This window comes from Pan paniscus, chromosome 14 (genome assembly GCF_029289425.2).
Source record: "Pan paniscus chromosome 14, NHGRI_mPanPan1-v2.0_pri, whole genome shotgun sequence".
Lineage (NCBI taxonomy): Eukaryota > Metazoa > Chordata > Mammalia > Primates > Hominidae > Pan > Pan paniscus.
In genome coordinates this window covers 115,678,634-115,702,946 of record NC_073263.2, presented here as the reverse complement: position 1 = coordinate 115,702,946, position 24,313 = coordinate 115,678,634, and the positions used below count along the sequence as shown (strand labels likewise).

General features: G+C 46.7%; 1 protein-coding gene across 1 annotated transcript; it reads right to left on the bottom strand.

Moving 5' to 3' along the window:
* Positions 1 to 760: 760 nt before the first annotated feature.
* Positions 761 to 22,614, bottom strand: LOC117975683 (uncharacterized protein CFAP97D2). The gene is made up of 4 exons (XM_034937090.3): positions 21,692 to 22,614; positions 14,866 to 14,946; positions 10,319 to 10,437; positions 761 to 2,053 (listed from the first exon to the last, which is right to left on the bottom strand). The coding sequence occupies exons 1-4, from the start codon at positions 21,779 to 21,781 to the stop codon at positions 2,038 to 2,040; spliced, it is 306 nt and encodes a 101-aa protein (XP_034792981.1). The 5' UTR covers positions 21,782 to 22,614; the 3' UTR covers positions 761 to 2,037.
* Between the last annotated feature and the right edge of the window lie 1,699 nt (positions 22,615 to 24,313).

Below are 24,313 nucleotides of genomic sequence, written 5' to 3'. Positions count from 1 at the left end.
GCACTGTTGGCAGCCTGGTGGAGGCTGAAGCCATCCAACATGGGGCTGGAGCCGGGCTTGAGCTGGGGTGGAACATTTGGGTGGAACCATCTGGGAGGCTGGTGCTCAGGAGTGACAACAGGGCTGAAGACCTGGATCTGCAATCAAATCTGCAGCATCAAAGTGGTGCTGGGCAACGTTGCCCAGGGAGGACAGACAGGCAGGGAGGCAGCCAAAGGCTGAGCCACGGGAGCAGAAGAAAATAGGGCAGAAGAAAACAGTGAGGGAGGTAGGAAGTGCAGAAAGTCAGGAGTGAATTACAACCAGGAGGGGCAAGGATGCTAATGTTAAAAGCTGCAGAAAGGTCAAGGGTTAGATCGGATCAAACTAAACTGACATTTTATGAGGGTCAAATACAGTGGGTCAAAATCAGCAAAGTCACTCAACATAAAAAGAGTAGGACGGAAGAGTCCACATGAAATTAATGCATAAAAGTGTCCCTTTCAGCATCACTGATAATAGTGAAAATTCTGAGTTAATTTTTAATAATATGGAACTGATTAAGAAAGTGATGAACCCATTGAAGTGGTGTTCAAAAGTTTCAATGAGATGTAAAAAGTCTTAAGCCAGGATATAAGATCACATATAAGGTACAATTTTAATTATACTTAATGCATATATGTGCACAAAGATATAACTCTATTATATATTTGGAAATGCAGAAAATATACAAAAATATACAAAATGCAGAAAATATACAAAAAGTATTCTCTCTGGGTGATGAAATGATAGTTAAATTTCTTCTTGGTATCCATAAATATGTATTATGTTATAATCAGGAACAATAAAAACATTATTTTTTAAACTTTAAAAGGAAACAATTCAATAAATTGAGCAACTGGGAAGTCACTGGTGACCTCATTTGATTGTTCAGTCATTCAACAAATATTTACTGAGTACCTACTATGTGCCGAGCATTGGCCTGGGCATTGAGTCTACAATGATAAACAAAAGAGACAAAGTCCCTGGAATCATAAGGCTTGAGATTCAGTGGGAAGACAGACAGTAAACAGGTCAACACACAAGTAAGTGACTGTGCTTTCTTTTACCGTGCTTAAATGATGACTTTGGCTGCTTGGATGACAACTGTGGTGCCCGTGGTAAAGGAAGACACAACGGTGGAGCCAGAACGAGCACAGAATGAGCACCACACTGGTGGGCATCAGGAGCTTCCTCTAGATGTGACATTTAGGTAAAGGCTGAAAGCTGAGTAAGAGCTAGGCCTACACGAACACTCTAGATTTCTTTTCACATACCAGGAAGGGCCCCTGAGACACGGAGGAGAAAGGTGTTGTACTTGAGACATCGTTTTAACTGACACCTTTGTTATTATTCCAGGCAGACCTGTTCACTTTATTATCTGGTCTTCTATGAGACCACCTACTCGTGTTATTGTGCAAATTGATGTCATCCAATTAAGTCTTCTCTTTCTTTTACTGTGCTTAAATGATGACTTTGGCTACTTGAAGTTTCACTGGAGCAAATTAGCTGTGTTGGATGTGGACAGAGGGATGGTGCCCAGATGGCAGTGGCAAGCGAGCTCCTGTTTCACTGTGGTCCTCACGGCAGCAGAAAGTGAATGTTTCTCTATTATCCATTATTTGTGGATTATCCTTGCTTGCTTTCTTCTCTTTTGTATTCATGAGTAATTGGTAGCTGGCTTCATTTGTCTTCCTTCCTCCCTAAATTTTCATTTAGCCAAATTCTCCTCCAGGCTTTAAAAATCACCTTCTATATCCAAAAACCAAAGGGGTCCTATTTAATTCTCTGAGGGATGAGGCTGTCTTTGGTTGTGGACCTGCTTATTCATATTGGAGGCGGCAGGGAGAACTCGCATCTTGTGGTTTCTGGCAGCCCAAAGGAAGGGGTTCTTGTCCAGGCTTCTGTATAGAAAACTGGACACATAGCAAGGCTCCCAAAGTCGTCCCAGCCAGAGCCAAATCCTAGAGACATGGGCTGGGAGATTCGGCACATAGTCCAGAAAACCATGGATAGAATTCAGGCATCCATGAACCTGGATAGGAAAGCAATTGCGTCATATTTTCACCAGTTTTTAGCTGTAATTCAGCATTTTCTTCCATTATAATTGGAGGCAACAAACACGGTAACCTGTGACTTTATCACCAAGAGAAACTTCAGATATTACAGTTGGTGCTTATTTTTGGAACATTATTCATACTTATCACTTAGGTGAATTTTGGTGGCTATAGGGCCTGCTGCAGGGTTCTGTTATTTAATATGGTAATAAATAAGCACGTGAATTATTTTGTCATGGTTAAAAAATTATTTTGATAATGTGCTTCAATATAATTGGCTGCCTGTCAAATTGTGTAGATTTTATTCTATTCATTTAAGCACACTGCTTTCAGGAGTCTATGACATCACCATTCTTCCAAAGCAGGTCGTGGCATGAAAAAGTTAAAGAAATCCATATTTGAAATATGAAGAAGCTAATAGCAACAACGATATTGGCTGACTTTTATTGAGTGCTGAGCACTAAGCATTTGCATGTATTAACTCATTTCATTCTCATGACAAGCCTACAAGAAAGGCACAGGAGTTCCTATTTTATACATGGGGAAACCAAGGAGCAGAGAACCTGACAATTTGTCCAAGGTCACACAGCTAGAAGTCGTGAAGCCCAGGTCTAAAGCTGGGAGAGACGGCAGAGTGAGCTGAGGTCCCACCAAGAGCCTGGCTCACAGATCTTACCAGCTCCATGGAATGTTGAAACTGCCGAGTGACCCAAGGAGATGCATTGATTACAGATTCTTTACTTTCTGGATACAGCTTCTCCTTGCTTTCTGGCATGTCTTCTCTTAGAGGAAGAGCATGGGACATATTTTGGACCTGAGTTGTAGAGCCAAAATGGGATTAAAAGCCACCACATAGCCTCTCTAGGGAAAAAAAATGGTGGTGGTGACAAAGTCTAGTTGGCTACATGAGAACATTTACAAGCAAAGAACAATGATCTAATCAGTTTTTCCTATAAGGCAGAGGTCCCCAAACCCCGGGCCATGGACCCATACCAGTCTGTGGCCTGTTAGGAACCAGGCCAAACAGCAGGAGGTGAGCAGCAGGCGAGGGAGCGAAGCTTCATCTGTATTCACAGCCACTCCCCATTGCTGGCATTACTGCCTGAGCTCCACCTCCTGTCAGATCAGCAGTGCCATTAGATTGTCATAGGAGTGTGAACCCTATTGTGAACTGCACATTCGAGAGATCTAAGCTGAGTGTTCCTTATGAAAATCTAATGCCTGATGATCTGTCACTGTCTCCACACGATCCCTAGATGGGACCATCTAGTTGCAGGAAAACAAACTCAGGGCTCCCACTGATTCTACATGATGTTGAGTTGTATAATTACTTCATTCTATATTACAATGTAATATCAAGCTTCACAAGAACGGGACCCCTCCCCTCGCTGTCCATGCCGTATCCCAGTAGCGTCCTCAATGGTGGCAAATAAACCCCTAGATTGTTTGAGACCTGTCTAGATACTTTCTGGTTTGCGAGCCCTGAGGACTTTCTGTGTGCCCTGCACGGTGCTGCCCTTGCAGTGGCAGGGGAGCAGATGGGGCTCAGGCTGAGCTTGTGCCTTGCCCACACCAGGTGGACGTGGGGACACTGCTGCCATGCGGTGGTGATGCTTGGCAGCCTGTGCCAGGGCCACAGTTTCTTTCTTTTATCCCCTCAGGGATTGCACTGGGTCTGGGAGGGGTCCCTTTTTGTTGGCATTTCAATGCCTGTCCCTTTAAGGCAAGAACTCCTCCCTGATCCCATACAGGAGCATCCATACACATCCAGCTGACCAGAGAAGGCCAGAATCCAGTGACCCTGGTCCCTTGCCATTTGCAGTAGGTTTGGTGAATGGGCTGTGGGTCTTAGAAGCCCCCAAAAGCAGTGAGATTCTTCCTTGAGATACAGTTCACATACCATACAAGTCACTCATTTATCGTGTGCAGTTCAATGGGGAGACGCCCACAGTCCTCAACAGTCAGTTGAGAAGATTTTCATCACTTCCTTAGGGAGCCCTGGACCCTTTATCATCTTGCTACCCCTCCATACCCTTGCCTTAAGCAACCACTGATCTACTTTCTGTTTCTATAGATTTGTTTCATATACGTGGAATCGTCTAATATGTGGTCTTTTGTGACTGCCTTCTTTCACTTAGCATGTTTTCAAAGTTCATCCATGTTGTAGCCCGTGTCAATACTTTATTCCATTTCATAGCTGGGCAATATTCCATTATATGGTTAGGGTTAGGGTTCAAAGTCTCTGCTGTATGGTCCTAAGAAGAAACATTTATTTTAAAAAAGCTACTGGCCAGGAGCGGTGGCTCACGCCTGTAATCCCAGCACTTTGGGAGGCCGAGGTGGGCAGATCATCTGAGGTCAGGAGTTCAAGACCAGCCTGGCCAACATGGTGAAACCCTGTCTCTACTAAAAATACAAAAATTAGCCAGGTGTGGTGGCATGCACCTGTAATCCCAGCTACTCGGGAGGCTGAGGCAGGAGAATCACTTGAACTGGGAGGTGGAGGTTGCAGTGAGCCGAGATTGTGCCACTGCACTCCAGCCTGGGCAACAAAGTGAGACTTTGTCTCAAAAAAAAAAAAAAGGAAAAGAAAAAAAAGCTACTGTAATTTGGCAAATGTCTCTGGCATTTGAGCTGAAACCTGCTCTTTCCCTGCTGTTCCCAGCTCGGCAATGCAGACTGCACTCCAGAGGCTGCAGCCAGGCACACAGGCTCTACTCCCCATAGCTTCTAGTCGAAGGGCCTCCTTCCTGGAAGAGGCAGGGCCTCAGCTTTTCTCCTCTTGTCCTCAACTGCCTGTTGCTGAGACTAAGTCCCAGGTGAGTGTGGCATTGTTCTGCCCAGCCCCTGTTTATGGAATGGAGGATCAGCCTAGAGCCTTGGAAATTGTGCTTCTAAGAATACAGGAGCCCGGATCCCCTTGGGCTGGTTCACAGGCATTGGTTCCAAGATGGGAGAGGCAAGCCCAGAAGACCTGTGTGTCCCCACAACATACACACAATGAAGCAAAGAGCCTGGGGTGTCACTCAGAGAGAAGATTGCCATTGTCTCCACTCCCAGCTCTTCCCAAAGGGGCGAGCTGTTCTAAATGCTGTTTCACTTGCAACAGAATTTAGAGAAGTTCAACCCTCACTGAACATGAAAATAAAAGACATCCAAATTGGGAAAGAAGAAGCAAACTATTTCTATTCACAGATGATATGATCTTGCATATAGAAAATCTTAAGGAATGCACTAAAAAGCTGTCGAACTAATCCACAAGTTCAACAAGGTTGCAGAATACAAGATCAATACACAAAAATCAATTGTATATGTTTTCGTGTAGACATGTTTTCATTTCTCTTGGTTATATACTTGGGAGTGAAATTGGTTATATGGTAAATATATTTAATCCCCATATATTTATTAAAATATGTTTAATCACTTGAGGAACTGCTGGACTGTTTTCCCAAGTGGCTGCACCATTCCTCCCAGCCCTGGAGGGTGCCAATTTCCCCACATTGTCACCAACACTCCTTCTTATCTGTCATTTTGATTCCAGTCAATCTGGTAGGCGTGAAGTGCTATCACGTTGTGGTTTCGATTTGCATTTCCTTGATGATGAATGATGCTAAGTATCTTTTCATGTGCTTATTAATCATCTGTATGTCTTCCTTGGAGAAATGTCTATTCAGATCTTTTGCCCATCTTTTAATGGGGTCATTGTCTTTATCACTGAACTGTGAGAGGTCTTCATGTATTCTAGATGCAAGTCCCTAATCGTATCTGATTTGCAAATATTTTCTCCCATTCTGTGGGTTTTTTTTACTTTCTTGATAGTGTCCTTTGATGCACAAAAGTTGTTAATTTTCATTAAGTCCAGTTTATGTATCTTCTTGTTTGTCATTCCTGCTTTTGGTGCCATATCTTAGACTCCACTGCCAAATCTAAAGTCACGATGATTTCCCACTGTTTTCTTCTAAGAGTTTTATGGTTTTAGTTCTTACATTTAGGCCTTTGATCCGTTTTTGATTAATTCTTCTATATGGTGTGAGGTGAGAGTCCAACTTCATTCTTTTGCATGTGGCGATAGAGTTGTCTCAGCATTTGTGGAAAGACTATTCTTTCCTCACTGAATGGTCTTGGCCCCTTTGTTGAAAATACATTGATTATAGACACATGGACTCCCATTGATTTATATGTCTATCTTTATGCCAGTGTAATACTATCTTGATTACTATAGCTTTCTTAGTAAGTTTGAAATACATGTGGAGTCCTAATTAGGAAAGAGGAGTCAAGCTGGTGGGACCAAGGGAAAGCAAAGAGATAAAGCAGGTAAGCGACAAGTCTGCCTTTCTTCATGGTCCAGAACACGCAGCCCTCCTGCGCAAACAGCTCACAATTTTCCTGTGCCGAGCTATTACCAGACACCTGCAAGTTAGCTCACTGTAGCTTTGGTGTTATTGGTACTGCACAAAGCCCTCTTCAGCATAAATGCCACCCTATAAAATCCCCAGCAAGCCTTGGTCTCCTCATAGTCAGCCTCTCTCCTGTGGGCTGCCCGCTGCCTCCTCGAAATGTATTTTCCTACTTTCTGTCATAAATCTGCCTTTCTTTACCTACAACTGTCTTGGTAAATTCATTACCCCCATGCCACTGGCTGAGATAGCCATTGCTCCCCAGCAACAATAAGGACACATGAGTCCTACTACTTTGATCTTCTTTTTCAGGATTGTTTTGACTAAAACAATCCATCAAATTTTAGAACCAGTGGGTCAATTTCTACAGAGAAGTTGGCTGGAGTTCTAATTGGGATTGTATTGAATTTGTAGATTGGGTTTGAGACAGCCAAATGCCCAGAATCTCTGCCCCATCTGACAAGTGTTTACACCAGATGCTTTTGTGCAGATGAGGGAACCTGCCCAGGGCCTTGTCTGCACATGCCCACATGCGCACTGGGGAAACGGGTGAAGCCACGGGCAGGGGAGGAGCCTGGCCTCTTCAGTTCCTGTGTGGTGGCCTGGGATTCCATTTGTGAGGTGGGAGCCTGTTAGCAGGACTCCATCTCACTTTGCTGAGTTTTTTTTTTCTTTTCTTTTTTTCCCTTGTCACCCAAGAAAATCCTGCTGTACTCACCCTTCAATGTGTTCGTGTGCCTAGATTTTCCTGGTCATGTGACAAGAACCCAGTTTCAGCTGAACTAAGGAGCAAAATTCTGCAATAGTTTGTATATTGCCATCTTAATATAGCAAGACTTCTGAATCCATACACGTGGGATATTTTTCCATTTATTTAGATCTTCAATTTTTGTGGATGACGGTTTGTAGTTTTTGGAGTATAAATTTTGTACTTCCTTTGTTTATTCCTAAGTACCTATTCTTTTGATACTTTTGAGTATGGAATTGTTTTCTTAGTTTCCTCTTCAGATTGCTCATTGCAAGTATATAAAAACACAATTGATTTTTGTGTATTGATCTTGTATTCTGCAACCTTGTTGAACTTGTGGATTAGTTCTACAGCTTTTCAGTGCATTCCTTAAGATTTTCTACATGCAAGATCATATCATCTGTGAATAGAAATAGTTTGCTTCTTCCTTCCCAATTTCGATGTCTTTTATTTTCATGTCCAGTGAGGCTTGCACTTTTCTAAATTCTGTTGCAAATTAAACCATCCCTTTGGGAAGAGAATGGGAGCTGTTACGAGGGTCTGCTTCTTCCTCTGGGCAAAATCTCAGAGCCCTGGAGCTCGGAGTGGGAACAATGGCAATCTTCTCTCTGAGTGACACCCCAGGCTCTGTGCTCCACTGTGTGTGTGTGTTGGAGGGACACACAGGTCTTCTCGGCGTGACTCTCCCAGCATGGAACCAATGCCTATGAACCAGACCAAGGGGATCTTGGCTCCTGTAGTCTTAGGAGCACCATTCCCAAGGCTGCAGGCTGAGCATCCATTCCACAAACAGGAACTGGGCAGAACAAGAGCATCTCCAGCGCGGGGCCACACTCACCTGGGATTTAGTCTCAGCAACAGGCAACTGCAGCCAAGATGAGAAAAGTAAGGCCCTGCCCCTTCCAGGAAGAAGGTCCTTTGACTAGGAGCTGTGGGGAGCAGAGCCCATGCGCTTGGCTGCAGCTTCTAGTGTGCATCTGCTTTGCTGAGCTGGAAGCAGTGGGGAGACAGCAGGTTTTAGCTCAAATACCAGGGACATTTGCTGTTCTTGTCAAATTACAGTAGCTTTTCTTGAATATATGTTTCTTCTTAGGACCATACAGCAGAGACTCTAAATGACTGTGTTTTAACCATTTTCAAAAGTTTTGTTGGGGAGTGGGTTGAGGGAGCTCCTCATGCGGTCATTCTGGGGGTCTCTCATGTGGATCCCACTTGAAATCCATTTGTCATTGAGTTTTCAGTCTTGGGCAGAGGTATTTATCTCTGAATTTCTTTTTACATAAACTCTGATTGCAGCCTTATTTGTAATAGCCCAAAACTGGAAACCACCCAAATGCTCATCAACAGGTGAATGGATAAACACATTGTGATAGATCCGTACGATGGAACACTACTCAACGTTATGCTAACTGAAAGGCAGACAAAACGCAGATACTTGATGAACCTATACACATAAAATCCAGAAAGTGCAAAGGCACCCATAGGGAACCTTTGATGGGCAGAGAGTGGTGGGTAGGGGGACCGAAAGGCTCAGGGAAACCTGGGGAGTGATGAATATGTTTACTGTCTTGACTGGGGTGCTGGTGTCATGGGTGTATCATATGACAAACCTATCACATACACTTTGAATATGTGTTTACTGTATGCCAATCACATCTGAATAAAGACATGAAAAATGAAATCAGGAGTGAAAGTCCAATTGTTGGCTCTATAGTTTCTCTCATGTTGATTTGTGCTACTGGCTGACCAGCTAGCTAGATATGTTTATTCCATCAACCAACTGGTCTGCAGTGCTCCAGAAGCAGCTGAGACTCCCCTGAAAATGAACTGTTTCTCTCCAGCATTGTGCATTAACTTGGCAAGTGTCCTTTGTTAAAGAATGGAGTCAACTGAGACATGAAATAGCCAGTTATCAAGCCCCAAACTGATGCATTCTTGAGAAAAATGGTTGACTTTCCCATGGCTTCCATTGAAGCCCTGGAAGCCCACAGTAAATCATCTCTGAGGCAGGTTTGCTCCAGTTGGGCCTTTGAACAAAGCCAGCACACAGGACCATGCAGGGCCCGCCTGAGCTTGGAGCAGCACCTTCCCAGTGGTGCACCCTGCTGGGCCTGCAATCTTCCTGTATCACACACCTCGAGGTACCTGAGGATCAATTATATTTTAATTTATTATGAAATCTGAAACTACTATAAGCTTCTTGGGGATAGGTACAGGCCAAAAGTCTTAAAAGGTTCAAGCACTTCCGGAACAAAAACCCCTTCATTAGAATTAACTATCACAATCACCATCAAAATCTTGGACTTACAGGGAAAGGGCCATGGTGTAACTATGAGGTTACTCTAGGATGTGTAAGATGCAGGGGGCAGAGGTTATTGACCTTAGACAAGAGAGGCTTTTAGGATTCACAGTCAAGCATTTATAAGGTGATTTTAAGGAGTATGAAAGCCTGCTGATATTCATTTTCACAGAGGGCAGAACTCCACTTCTGGGTGAAAAGTGAGGTTATGAAAGAGCAGTACCAGTATCCCAGGCTGGGACCCACACAGGATGCAGGGGTACATGATTTTCGGTGTTTTTTCCAGAAAGATGCTGGACCTAGTGGTCTGCTGACAGAGAAACAAAACCTTTTGCTGCTTTCGGAAACTGACACCTTTGAGAACTGCAGGAGCAGGGCTGGGGTACAGCCTGTGTTCCTCCGCCGCCGAACTGCAACCTTGGTCAAGTTCTGCCACCTCCCAGTGCCTCCGTTTCCTACTGTCCTGTGAGGTGCACAAGAGCCCGAACCACACGGGGTCCTGTGAAGGTTCTCAGTCAAGCGCTTAGCAGGTTCAGAGGAGTGTCTGGCACACGGCCAGCTCACGGCCGCTAACTGTGATTTAGTTGTGGGTTGCGGAAACAGCCTAGGAGTCTCAAGTAAAACTTGGAATCACAATCCGCCAAGGAAAAGGGCACTCCTCAGAGCTGTGGCTCTTTTCGGGAGAGGACAGAACGCCTCGACTCCCACCCACGGGCAGCTCTTCTGCCCATCCCCAACCCCTTCCCAGCACTCGGGTTTGGTGCTGAGCCCGGTGGGATGGCGGGAGCCGCTCCCTTACCTCCTGTGCTTGGAGTTGTTTTTGCTGTCAGTCTGTCCCCTGGTCCTCATGACAGAGGCCACCTTCTCCAGGAGCAGGCGGTTGTCCCTCTCGATGACGGAGAGCCGTTCCTCCTCCAGCTGGGGACAGAGAAGGAGGCTGGAGGAGCGCCAGCAGATTGCGAGGCTCTTCCTCACGCCACGTTTCTGTGACTTGAGTGCCCTGGGAGTTTTACGCTGCCTCGTCTCATATCGGCGAGTGCGCCGTCACCCCTCAGCGGGGACCATACACACGGGGACGCGCGGTCACCCCTCAGCGGGGACCGTACGCACGGGGACGCGCGGTCACCCCTCAGCGGGGACCGTACGCACGGGGACGCGCCGTCACCCCTCAGCGGGGACCATACACACGGGGACGCGCGGTCACCCCTCAGCGGGGACCGTAAGCACGGGGACGCGCCGTCACCCCTCAGCGGGGACCGTAAGCACGGGGACGCGCCATCATGCCTCAGCGGGGACCGTAAGCACGGGGACGCGCCGTCACCCCTCAGCGGGGACCGTAAGCACGGGGACGCGCCATCACGCCTCAGCGGGGACCGTAAGCACGGGGACGCGCCGTCACCCCTCAGTGGGGCCCGTACGCACGGGGACGCGCCGTCACCCCTCAGCGGGGACCGTGAGCACGGGGACGCGCCGTCACCCCTCAGTGGGGACCATACACACGGGGACGCGCCGTCACCCCTCAGCGGGGACCGTGAGCACGGGGACGCGCCGTCACCCCTCAGCGGGGACCATACACACGGGGACGCGCCATCACGCCTCAGTGGGGACCATACACACGGGGACGCGCCGTCACCCCTCAGCGGGGACCATACACACGGGGACGCGCCGTCACCCCTCAGCGGGGACCGTAAGCACGGGGACGCGCCGTCACCCCTCAGCGGGGACCGTGAGCACGGGGACGCGCCGTCACCCCTCAGCGGGGACCGTAAGCACGGGGACGCGCCATCATGCCTCAGCGGGGACCATACACACGGGGACGCGCCGTCACCCCTCAGCGGGGACCGTAAGCACGGGGACGCGCCGTCACCCCTCAGTGGGGACCATACACACGGGGACGCGCCGTCACCCCTCAGCGGGGACCGTGAGCACGGGGACGCGCCGTCACCCCTCAGCGGGGACCGTGAGCACGGGGACGCGCCGTCACCCCTCAGCGGGGACCGTGAGCACGGGGACGCGCGGTCACCCCTCAGCGGGGACCGTAAGCACGGGGACGCGCCGTCACCCCTCAGCGGGGACCATACACACGGGGACGCGCCGTCACCCCTCAGCGGGGACCATACACACGGGGACGCGCCATCACGCCTCAGCGGGGACCGTAAGCACGGGGACGCGCCGTCACCCCTCAGCGGGGACCGTAAGCACGGGGACGCGCGGTCACCCCTCAGCGGGGACCGTAAGCACGGGGACGCGCCGTCACCCCTCAGCGGGGACCATACACACGGGGACGCGCGGTCACCCCTCAGCGGGGACCGTAAGCACGGGGACGCGCGGTCACCCCTCAGCGGGGACCGTAAGCACGGGGACGCGCCGTCACCCCTCAGCGGGGACCATACACACGGGGACGCGCCGTCACCCCTCAGCGGGGACCGTGAGCACGGGGACGCGCCGTCACCCCTCAGCGGGGACCATACACACGGGGACGCGCCGTCACCCCTCAGCGGGGACCGTGAGCACGGGGACGCGCCGTCACCCCTCAGCGGGGACCATACACACGGGGACGCGCCGTCACCCCTCAGCGGGGACCATACACACGGGGACGCGCCGTCACCCCTCAGCGGGGACCGTAAGCACGGGGACGCGCCGTCACCCCTCAGTGGGGACCATACACACGGGGACGCGCCGTCACCCCTCAGCGGGGACCGTAAGCACGGGGACGCGCCGTCACCCCTCAGTGGGGACCATACACACGGGGACGCGCGGTCACCCCTCAGCGGGGACCGTAAGCACGGGGACGCGCCGTCACCCCTCAGCGGGGACCGTAAGCACGGGGACGCGCCGTCACCCCTCAGCGGGGACCGTAAGCACGGGGACGCGCCGTCACCCCTCAGCGGGGACCATACACACGGGGACGCGCGGTCACCCCTCAGCGGGGACCGTAAGCACGGGGACGCGCCGTCACCCCTCAGCGGGGACCGTAAGCACGGGGACGCGCGGTCACCCCTCAGCGGGGACCGTGAGCACGGGGACGCGCCGTCACCCCTCAGTGGGGACCGTACGCACGGGGACGCGCCGTCACGCCTCAGCGGGGACCGTAAGCACGGGGACGCGCGGTCACCCCTCAGCGGCTACCGTAAGCACGGGGACGCGCCGTCACGCCTCAGTGGGGACCGTGAGCACGGGGACGCGCCGTCACGCCTCAGCGGGGACCACCAGCTGCTTTGCCCATGGATTGGAACGCATTGGGTGGAGTAAGTGACAGAGTAACACTGAGGCGAGGCACTATCTTGTAAAATTAGGTGATCCTCCAAAAGTAACATGTGGCGGTGGTGCTAATGAGGAAATCTTTTTTATATTTTAAGAAAGATAGAGATATTTTATTCAGTTATAAGAAGAGAATATTTGAGCCCAGAGGAAAAGAATCTGCCTCTTGTTTTAGGCTTCCAAGCGGTCGGTCTGCAGATATGCTGAAGACTGGTTACTCGGCTTCAGTTCAGCCCATTTTAACACCACTGCTTAACAGGCTCATATAAAGCCCACAGCATTTTGTCCTGGAGGCATTACTTCGAGATAACCATGCAATTCTCACTCACCAAATGAGGTAAACTTCAGGAGGTCAGGAGATCAGACCATCCTGGCCAACATGGTGAAACCCTGTCTCTACTAAAATACAAAAAATTAGCCGGGCGTGGTGGTGCGGGCCTGTAGTCCCAGGTACTAGAGAGGCTGAGGCAGGGGAATCGCTTGAACCCGGGAGGCGGAGGTTGCAGTGAGCCGAGATCATGCCACTGCACACCAGCCAGGCAACAGAGCGAGACTCCGTCTAAAAAACAAAAGAAAAAAAGAAAAGAAAAAAGAAATAAACAACGCCTGTAATCCCAGCATTTCGGAGGCCGAGGCGGGCAGATCACCTGAAGTCAGGAGTTTGAGACCAGCCTGGCCAACATGGTGAAACCCCATCACTACTAAAAACACAAAAATTAGCCGGGCTTGATGGTGGGTGCGCCTGTAATCCCAGCTATTCGGCAGGCTGAGGCAGGAGAATCACTTGCACCTGGGAGGCAGAGGCTGCAGTGAGCTGAAGTTGTATCACTGGACTCCAGCCTGGGCGACACAGTGAGACTCTATCTCAAAAACAAACAAACCAAAAACCCAACATTCTGAGGTGGTTAAGAAATAGTTTACTGTAAGGGAATGATGCTAGTTATTCTGGAACTGCACTGAATAAATTGTCACTGTGAATCCACTTCCCTTCCCCCCAAGACATGATGGGTCATGTAAACCACAAATAAAATTCTAAGCCCCCTCCACAACTCCCAGCCAACTGAACCCCTCCTCTTGGCCAAGGGCATTCCTAAGTTAACCTGACAAACTAGTTCAGGCCATGATGGGAAGTGGGGATGGACATGCCTCATTATGCCCTGCTCCCAATGGAATTTAGGCACAACTGACCAGCATTAAGGTTAAAACAGAGACCTTAAAACTGACAAAAAGACTCTTTGTAGCAATAAGATACCAACATGATAGATAGCAGGTGTTAAAAAAAATATAACTATTTTACCCCAAAATATATTTATTTGACATATTTCAAAATGGCCCTGCAAAGCTGTCTCTTGTGGGGAAAATCTACATTCTGTAGAGAATCTCCTTCCTTTCCAGGTCTTCTTCCTGATCCAGGAGAGAATTTACTGAGTCTGGCACCTTTTTAACTCTGATGAGCAATATTTACAGTCTATATCCCCTGAGGCCTGCTACCTGGAGGCTTCATCTGCATGATAAGAATTTTGGTCTCCACAACCCCTTGTCTTAACCTAGACACTCCCTTCTATTGATTCCAGGTCTTTAGATAAATTCTTTCAACCAATTGGCAGTCAGGAAATCTTTGAATCCACCTGTGACCTGGAAGTACCCCTGCTCCCACTCCAAGTTGTCCTGCCTTTCTGGACGAAACCAATGTACACCTTACACGTATTGATTGACGTCTCAAGTCTCCCTAAAATGTATAAAACCAAGCTGTATCTTGACCACCTTGGGAACATGTTCTCAAGAACTTCCTGGGGCTGTGTCACAGGCAGATCCTTAAACTTGGCAAAATAAACTTCTAAATTGATTGAGACCTGTCTCAGATAATTTTTGGTTTATAGTCAGCACAACGACTGGGGAAAGATTTCTGCTCCAATTATCAACCAGCTCCCTCACGGACAGATGGGGCTAATTAATCACCTAGACTGCATTTTGTCTTCGGTGAGTTTATTCCTTACTAACCCTGCCATTTCTATTTTCCTGGGCTTTTAAGCTGGCATTTTCTAGTTAGCTATTACATTAAGTAAGGTAGAAATGAAAGTGTACCTTCAGCCTCTTGAGTTTCAGGTGGAGATGGTGGAACGTCAGCGGGGCGCGGGTGTCTACCAGCGGCTGGGCGCTCTGGACCTGTGGCATGAGGAGGCAGCGTTACCTGGGCGCAGTATTGGAAACAGAGTGAGCTCAGATTGTGCTGCTCTGGGGTCTTTCGTGGCACCAGGGATTCCATGTCAGCACACGGCCTGAAGTTCTGAAAGAGGCTCGTGCTTAGATTTGGAATCCGAGTATCCCCTGGAGGAAGCCAGGCACCCTCAGAAATGAGCCTCTATTGCCCTTTTAAAAGACAGAATTAAGTGGGTGCAGGGTGAGAATTTGTTAAATGCCAACACCTGATGACATTTCTAGTCTGCACTCTATTGCCAAGAGGCTTTTTTTTTTTTGAGTCTCGCTCTGTTGCCCAGGCTGGAGCATAGTGGTGCGATCTTGGCTCACTGCAAGCTCTGTCTGCCGGGTTCATGCCATTCTCCTGCCTCAGCCTCCCGAGTAGCTGGGACTACAGGCGCCCGCCACCATGCCCGGCTAGTTTTTTTTTTTTTGTAATTTTTAGTAGAGACAGGGTTTCAACGCGTTAGCCAGGATGGTCTCGATCTTCTGACCTTGTGATCCACCTGCCTCGGCCTCCCAAAGTGCTGGGATTACAGGCGTGAGCCACTGCACCCAGCTGCCAGGAGGCCTTTTATACAGTGAGTTATGTCCCTGCATCCACCTCACTTTAATTTCCAAGCTCTCCACCAGTATTTCAGGATGAGCACCTTAGGCATTAGCTGTACAACAATCTCTAAAGTTTCCAATTAGAAAAGGTACAAATAAGGGAAACATTTATATTTAAAATGTGACAGGTTAAATGCATGAGACCTGTTTGTATCACTGCTTGCAATAAAAAGGAATCCCCGCATATTCTAGACATTCCTTTATAGATTGTTAACTAAGGAACCTGCTCACGGATAACCTGAAGGCGACAGCATTGGGAAACTCCCCAGTGGAGGAAGAAACCCCCAGCACACGGAGAAGGATAGCCAGGCTGGGGACTGAACCCACGTGCAATGTGGTGACAGCACAGAGGGTGGAGAAGATGCAGCGAGATGTCAGGAGGTGGAGAAAGGGGCAGATGGAGAGGTGTTCACAGAGCACACTTAGGAGCTGCAACTTGGTCCCCAAAGGAAAGGGAACTATTGAAAATAGAGGCAGAGGAGTGACGTGGTCACATGGTCACTTTTTACAGGCTCCTCTGTCACTACGTGTGAACGAAGAGAAGCCTGAAGGAAGGCAGGGAGGCCAATGCCAAGGCTCCTGTGGTCATCCAGGGAGGAGACCTGGGCCTGCAGCATGCCCAGGGCTGTGGGGCCACTGGGCGGGGAGGTGGCAGGAGCCAGGCCCAGGTGTGGTATACATGTGTGGGGCGGGGGTGAAGGGAAAGGAAGGCATGAAGAATGCCCTCTGCTTTCAGTTTTCATACCAGGTGACACTAAGACAGAGAAGGTGGTGAGTGGGTTTGGGGCATGGACAGGAAATTCTGAGTTAAATATGTTTAATCTGAGATGCCTACACAGAGCTTTCTAGAAGCAAGTTTCTTCAAGCTCCAGATAAAGATTTGAGAACATAACTGTTATTAAAAATGTCACACTAGCTTGCCTGGTGGCAGAACTTGTTGACCAAGGCCTTTTGAACCCCTTAATGTTATCTGATGTTGCTTCTCATTTAATTTAAACATTAGGTACAGGGGGGAAGGGAGTGTTTCCTTACAGCAAAATGCCAGTTGGTAAACGTAGAAGCAGCGGTGTGGTCGAAAAATCACCATTTTGTAACCATCATTGTAAAGATTGGTTTTGGCAAAATCATCAAAGAATGCTCTTGGGGGGAAATGAGTGCCCCCAACAGAGTGCTTATTAGTATAAAAAATGGAGACCCGATCTCCCTTCCACCCTCCTCCCTTCCATGTTTGACTCAGGACTCACGTAAAAAGGCCTATATTGCCACTGGTCGTACATCTTTTACGTCTAATGTACAATTTCCCTGTTTTTCTCCCTGCAATTTGCTATGAGAAATCCAGAGAATTTGTCCTGTAGAGTTTCTGAGTCTGGATTTTGCTGATCACATGCCTGACATTTTCTGTATATTGGCAGTTAGAAATTCAGGTTCATTTTTCTTTTTCCTTGATAAACCACAGGTGGTATCTTGACATTTTATTGGCAGGTACAAATTTTTGCTCGTCTCTACCTTGTGATGTTAGCAGCAGTGAATGATCCTAGATCCATTACTTAATTACGGTTTGAAAAGTGGAGATATTCTAATTCCATCATTCAATCTGTATTTGTTTGCTGGAATACTTCTGTAAAGAAAAGCTTTGCATTGGCAAGAAAGTTACTAGGTTTTCTCTATTTGCCAATTTCAAAATAGTGAGTTGGTTCTTAGTACCTTCCAAAGGTGACTAGTGAGGTGTTTTGTTTTGTTTTTTTAAAAGACATTAGGAAGTAAAATGTTAAAACATATTTGACATGTTTCAGTCTATTGTATTAACTTTGGCAAGGTGCAGTGGTTCACACCTGTAATCCCAGCACTCTGGGAGGCCGAGGCAGATGGATCATCTGAGGTCAGGAGTTCAAGAGCAGCCTGGCCAACATGGTGAAACTTTGTCTCTACAAACACATTTGCCAACTCCTTGACCTTGGACTTCCCAGCCTCCAGCACTGTGAGAAATAAGTTTTTATTGTTTGTACATCACCAGCTTATAGTGTTTTGTTATAGCAGCCCAAACAGTCTAAGATACTGCTATATATAAATATATTCTCCAAAATTTATGTGTTGGAAACTTAATATCCACTGCAACAGTGTTAGAAGGTGAGGCCTGCCTTCCTAAATGGATTAATGTCACTATAAAAAGGGCTTTTGGGAGTGGGGTCTCTCATGCTCTTCTGCTACATGGGGACACAAGAGTCTATCACTTTTTGCCCCTCCACCATCTGCCATATGAGGACACAGCAAGAAGATCCTCACCAGACACCGGCTGCCAGTGCCTTGATTTTGGACTTCCCAGTCTCTGGAACTGTGAGAAATAAAATTCTGTTCTTTATAAATTACCCAGTCTGGGCATTCTGTTATAGCATCACAAATGGACTAATACAGACACTGCTTTTATTGTTTTCTAAATTTTCATATGCAATTAAATCTATCTGAATATTCTATTCTGCCCTAATTATCTTTACTAATTTATTTTTTGTTTTTAGTAGTTTTTCCATTGATTGTTTTGTTTTTTTCCAGATACTTAGGAATTTCATTTACAAATAAAATATCTATTGTAAAATATTTTTATGCCTCTAATGGATTTATCTTGTCTAATTGCATTGACTAACACCTCCAATACAATTTAGAAATTGTAAGAGATAGTAGGCATCCTTGTTTTATCTATTACCATAGAAGGAACACTTTTAGTGTTTTCCTATTAATTAAGATACTGGCTTTGAGGTGAGATATTAATTAGTATTTTATCATGTTAGGGACATATCATTGTAATTTCTATTTTATTGCTTGTTTTTTGGCATAAATGGGTGTTGAATTGTGTCAAAATATTTTCTGCCTCTATGGAACCAATTGTATAATTTTTTCCTCAGCCTATTATTGTGGTAAATTATATTAGTGGCTTTCCTCATATGGAATCACCCTTGCATCTATGGAATTTCCTTGGTTAAGATTATTTAAAGTGTGCTTCAGATTTTGTTTGATATTATTTTATGAATGTTTTTGTCTTTATATTGATATTCATACGTGAGATTGATTTGTGTTTTTTTACTTTTTTGGTGAAGTATTTGTCATGTTTTGGGATCGATGTCTCCTATTTGCTTCATAAATTAGAAAATTTTCTTTCTCCCTGCACTGGAACAATTTAAGGAGGATTGGATTTTCTGATCATCAAATGTTTGGTATAATTTTCTTATGAAACTATAGATAACTGTCTGATAACTGGTCTGTTTGGACTTTCTCTTCAGAAGCCAATTTTGGTAACACAGTCCTTTTATGTTGTGTTTTTGTTTGCGATTTAAAAAAAATTTTAAATGATTTTTTAAAGAGAACTTTTAGGTTCACAACAAAATTGAGAGAAACGTACAGATATTTCCCATATACCCTCTGCATCCACACATGCATAACCTCCCCCATTATCAACATGCCCCTCCAGAGTGGTATGTTTGTTACAATCGATGAACCTACATTGACACATCATAATTACCTAAAACCCATAGTTTACGTTAGGGTTCACTCTTGGTGTCACATATTCTATGAGTCTGGACACATGTACAATAACAGGTATCCGTCACTGCATTATCATACAGCGTATTTTCATGGCCCTAAAAATCCTCTGTGCTCCAGCTCTTCCTTCCTCCCCCCACCCACCCACCCACCCGTATCTTTTTACTGTCTCCATAGTAAACTTTGCCTTTTCCAGAATGTCATAGTGTTAGAATAATATAGTATGCAGTCTTTTAGCATTGGCTCCTTTCAATTAATAATATGCAGTTAAGGTTCTTCCATGTTTTTTCATATTTGATAGCTCATTTCTTTTTAGCATTGAATGATATTCCATTGTCTGGGTGTACCGTGGTTTGTTTATCCATTTACCTACTGAATGACATCTTTTTTACTTCCAAGTTTAGGCAATTATGAATAAAGCTACTATAAACATCCATGTGCAGGTTTTTGTGTGGGCAAAAGTTTTCAACTCCAAGGAGCAAAATTGCTGGATTGTATGGTAATAGTATGTTTAGTTTTGTAAGCAACTGCCATTTTGTCTTCCAAAGCAGCTGTATGATTTTGAATTCCCATCAGAAATGAATGAGTTCCTGTTACTCCACATCCTTGACAGTATTTGGTGTTGTCAGTGTTCTGGATTTTGGCCATTATTGTTTTAATTTGCATTTCCCTCATGCATAAGATGTGGGGCATTTTTCATATGCTTATTTGCCACCTATATATTTTCTTTGGTGATGTGTCTGCTAAGGTCTTTGGCCTAATTTTTAAATTGGATTGTTTAGTTTCTTACTGTTGAGTTTTAAGAGTTCTTTATGTATTTTGGAAACAGTCTTTTATCAGACGTATCTTTTGCAAATATTTTCTCCCAGTCTATAGATGTCTCCTGATTCTCCAGACATTGTCTTTCACAGAGCAGAAGCTTTTAATTTTAATAAAGTTCAGCTTGTCAATAATTTCTTTCATAGATCATGCCATAGGCATTGTGTCTAAAAAGCTATTTCTTGCCAGCTCTGCTTGCTGATTTAAAAAAAAAAGTCATTCCCATACTCATGGTCATCTAGGTGTTATATTATTTTCTAGGAGTTTTATACTTTTTTTGCATTTTAAATTTATGTCTATGATCCATTTTGAGTTAAATTTTGTGAAGGCTGTAAGGTCTGTGTCTGGATTCCTCTTCTTCCATGTGGATGTTCTGTTGTCCCAGCACCATTTGTGAAAAGGCTGTCTTTGCTCTACTGTATTGCCTTTGTTGCTGTGTCAAAGATCAGTTGATGATTTGCCTATTCTTTCATTAATACCACACTGTGTTGATGATCATAGCTTTTAATAAGTCTCAAAGTCCATGAGTTTCAGTCCTTCAACTTTGTTCTTTCCCTTCAATATTAAATTGGCTATTCTGGGCCTTTTGCCTCCCCGTATAAACATCAGAATGAGTTTGCTGATATCAACAAAACAACTTGCTGGGATTTTTATTGGGATTGCATTGAATCTATAGATCAAATTGGAAAGAACTAACATTTTGACAATATTGTATCTTCCTATCCATTAACATAAAATATCTCTCCAGTTTGTTCTGGCACCGTCTGTGTCAAGCCAAACAGAGCATCACTGAGAGTTATGGCGCCTTGCAATGAGTGTGACCTGCAGCCCAGGCCACACAATGTCACTTGCAACCCTAGGAGGAAGAGAAATGCTTGACCTGCAGTTCACTCCTTGGGGTAGTCACTTAAGATCATTACAGGGCAGTGTCTCCATTCCCAGAAACAGAAACCCAAACTTCTCCTTCTTAAGAGTATTTCCAGCCTGATCAACACACACGTGGAGACATGATACATGGAACATCGTTCTCTGACGCTCCACTGAGGTGTGGGCAGAAGACTGTGGGAGGCCACCTCAGATCTGCATGGCGATGCCCTCAAACAATTGTCCACATTTGCATCCAATAAATGGAAATAATAACATATCTTCTAATGGGGACAAGGGTTGGCTTTTAGTCCCCCTTGGAGTCCACTGTTTTGATAGAGAAAAGGATGCCGGGCCGGGCACGGTGGCTCATGCCTGTAATCCCAGCACTTTGGGAGGCTGAGGCGGGTGGATCACCTGAAATCAGGAGTTCAAGACTAGCCTGACCAACATGGCAACACCCCTATGGCAACATCCCTCTCAAAAACAAACAAAAACAAAAACAAAAACAAAAACAAAAAAACAGAAAGAAAGAAAAAGAAAAGGATGCTTCTGGTGTTTTTGTCTTAAGATGCTTTCAAGTCACTTAGGAAAAATTAAGTACTTCTTAAATATATGCTGTGATTAGAAATAGGATGGCCCTAAAACATGGCACATGAAAGCTGTCATCTCAAAAAAAAAAAAAAAGAAAGAAAGCCGTCAACTATTTAATGAGATTTTTATTGTATGGCAACATAGATGATGAATCTTGTTAGGAAATGTCATTTCAACCATGCTGTCTCCAAAAAGAAAATCACCTCCAGGACTCCAGGGAAAGCAGAGGCATTTCGTGGGCGCTGCTTGGTGCCCGCCCGCTGAGCTGTCAGGGCTGGATTGGGGACTTTCCTACCTTTCTCCTGTGGTCCTGATAGGCTTTCTCCCTTGCATGCCACAGGTACTCACTGGCACAGGGAAAGGTCAGCCGGGGGGCTCCGTGCATCTCAGCAACAAAATCGTCTTGCTCCTTCCAGACAGAGGAGCAGCTGGGGCCTGGTGCAGACCTGGAGACGCTGTGTTTGCAGGGTCATGTGACAGTTGTCATGGCGTCCAAGGAGGGGGAAGAACGGGAGCCAGAAGACAGTCTGGGATTCTCAAACAACACGCAAAGAATAATGGTGAAGAGTGGGATCTTCTGCTCCACTGGGGTGTTTTTTTTTTTTTCAGGAGATCTTGGATAGTTTAGTGTTGCCACTTTGATGCCACTCCTCAGCTACGGAGGAAGGAGATAATCACACATAAGATCCGAGAAATTCTCCAACTAACCTTCCTCCTGCCCACCCTTCCTTTGCTCCTTGCTGTCTTCCTCTCCCCTACCTTCTCTTTCTTCTCCTGCCCTTCCTCCCAACCTCTCCCGCTCTCCAGTTCTTTCCTTTCTTAATTAGTACCTTTCTTTCTGCTTTCCTTATCTCCTTTCTCTTCTTTCTTGAATAATTTATATAATTCGGACAATTCCAAAATATTTGTTTGAAGGTTAGGCAGCAGATCTTCCCTAATTTTTCTGATTGACTTGAAGACGAGTTATGCAAAGGCTTAGCTGTTTTAAGCCACCCTCTCTCCATTGCTCTAATCAGGTCGGGATGGGTTTTTCCTGAGACGAATGGAGTGAACATGGCGCTAGGACAGCTGTCGGTCGTTTCATCTTCGTTGAAGCCACGTGCGCAATGTTGGCGACGACACAGCAGAGGATTTGGTTAATGAGAAAATAGCATCATCATTTTCATGTCAGAGCTGTGGTGTTCATTACACTACAGCTCTCATCACACGAGACTCCAGTGCAGAATCCATGGATGGGAACTCATTGTTCAGCTGTGCATATGTGAGGAGCAGAAACAGGGCATTTCATGAGAAATTTGCTCTGAATATTAGCAGGATGTAGCGGCTGCCAGTCTGAAAGAAAGAATCAGATCTGGAAGTAATAAGATGTGAGTGAAGCCAAAATATGACTTTATTTCCTCCCCTGCCACTCTTGAGGTGGCTGAGGTGCTCTGTACTCAGCTAGCTCTGATGATCTTCAACATTTGGCAGAGGCCTTTATAGGCTGTTAAAACTGTTGATTTAATGAAAATTTTAAAGTTGCCTGGGTTTTTGAAAAGAAAATTTTATTTTAATACATAATTGTTCACAAGTATTAATTTTTAGATAACTTGCATATACTGTAGAATTTAGATGTAAGAATTCCTACCTAGAAATACAACCAGCACTTTAAGACATGAGGCTTAGTTATGATTTCTTAGTCTATACAATCTAAATGTTACATTCAGAGGAATTCTATTAGAATAATCAATTTCCTTTACTCTGATATTGTCATTGGTCAAAAATGACTAGAAAAAGCCTAATATTCAGTAGGTGCTCAACAAATACCTAATATTCAGTAGGTGCTCGACAAATACCTGACAGTCATGCTGATGGGAAGTAGTGCTGTCCATGCTATTGGCTGGTTCCTCAGCTGGGACTCGGAGTCAGACTGTGGGGCTGACCCTGCGTAGCCCTGTCTTCCCTTGTTCTTTCACCCTGTGTGCTGAGAAGCCTGACTGTGCTTGCTGCTGCCATCAGTTGGTGGATGGAGGAGTGAGGGCTGTGCTCTATGTCTGCTCACACTCACATGGATAAAGCGTGCATTGAGGGCAAAGTGGACAAAATATGTGATGTTTGAAGTTTTTGTTTTTACAGTGTGGGGATTCACAGTGGTTTGGATTCACACACTGTTTTTGATGCTCCTGGTCAAATGAAGTGAGCTCAGGTCAGGGAAGGAGTCCCAGCTGCCACCCACAGCTGCCACCCGCACTGTCCACCCACAGCTGTCACCCACAGCTGTCCACCCACAGCTGCCACCCTCAGGGAAGGAGTCCCAGCTGCCACTCACGGCTGTCACTCACAGCTGCCTCCCACAGGGAAGGAGTCCCAGCTGCCACCCATGGCTGCCACCCACGGCTGTCACCCACGGCTGTCCACCCACGGCTGTCCACCCATGGCTGTCACTCACAGCTGCCTCCCACAGGGAAGGAGTCCCAGCTGCCACCCACGGCTGCCACCCACACTGTCCACCCACGGCTGTCACCCACAGCTGTCATCCACAGGGAAGGAGTCCCAGCTGCCACCCACGGCTGCCACCCACACTGTCCACCCACAGCTGTCACCCACAGCTGTCCACCCACAGCTGCCACCCTCAGGGAAGGAGTCCCAGCTGCCACCCACGGCTGCCACTCACAGCTGCCACCCTCAGGGAAGGAGTCCCAGCTGCCACCCACGGCTGTCACTCACAGCTGCCTCCCACAGGGAAGGAGTCCCAGCTGCCACCCACGGCTGCCACCCACACTGTCCACCCACGGCTGTCACCCACAGCTGTCCACCCACAGCTGCCACCCTTAGGGAAGGAGTCCCAGCTGCCACCCACGGCTGCCACCCACAGGGAAGGAGTCCTAGCTGCCACCCATGGCTGCCACCCACGGCTGTCCACCCACGGCTGTCACTC

Coding starts and splice junctions, on each gene's coding strand:
- LOC117975683 (XM_034937090.3), bottom strand. CDS start 21,781: ATGCACGGAGCCCCCCGGCTGACCTTTCCCTGTGCCAGTGAGTACCTG. Junction 14,947..21,691: donor ATCAGGACCACAGGAGAAAG/GTAGGAAAGTCC, acceptor CTCATGCCACAG/GTCCAGAGCGCCCAGCCGCT. Junction 10,438..14,865: donor TGAAACTCAAGAGGCTGAAG/GTACACTTTCAT, acceptor CTCTGTCCCCAG/CTGGAGGAGGAACGGCTCTC.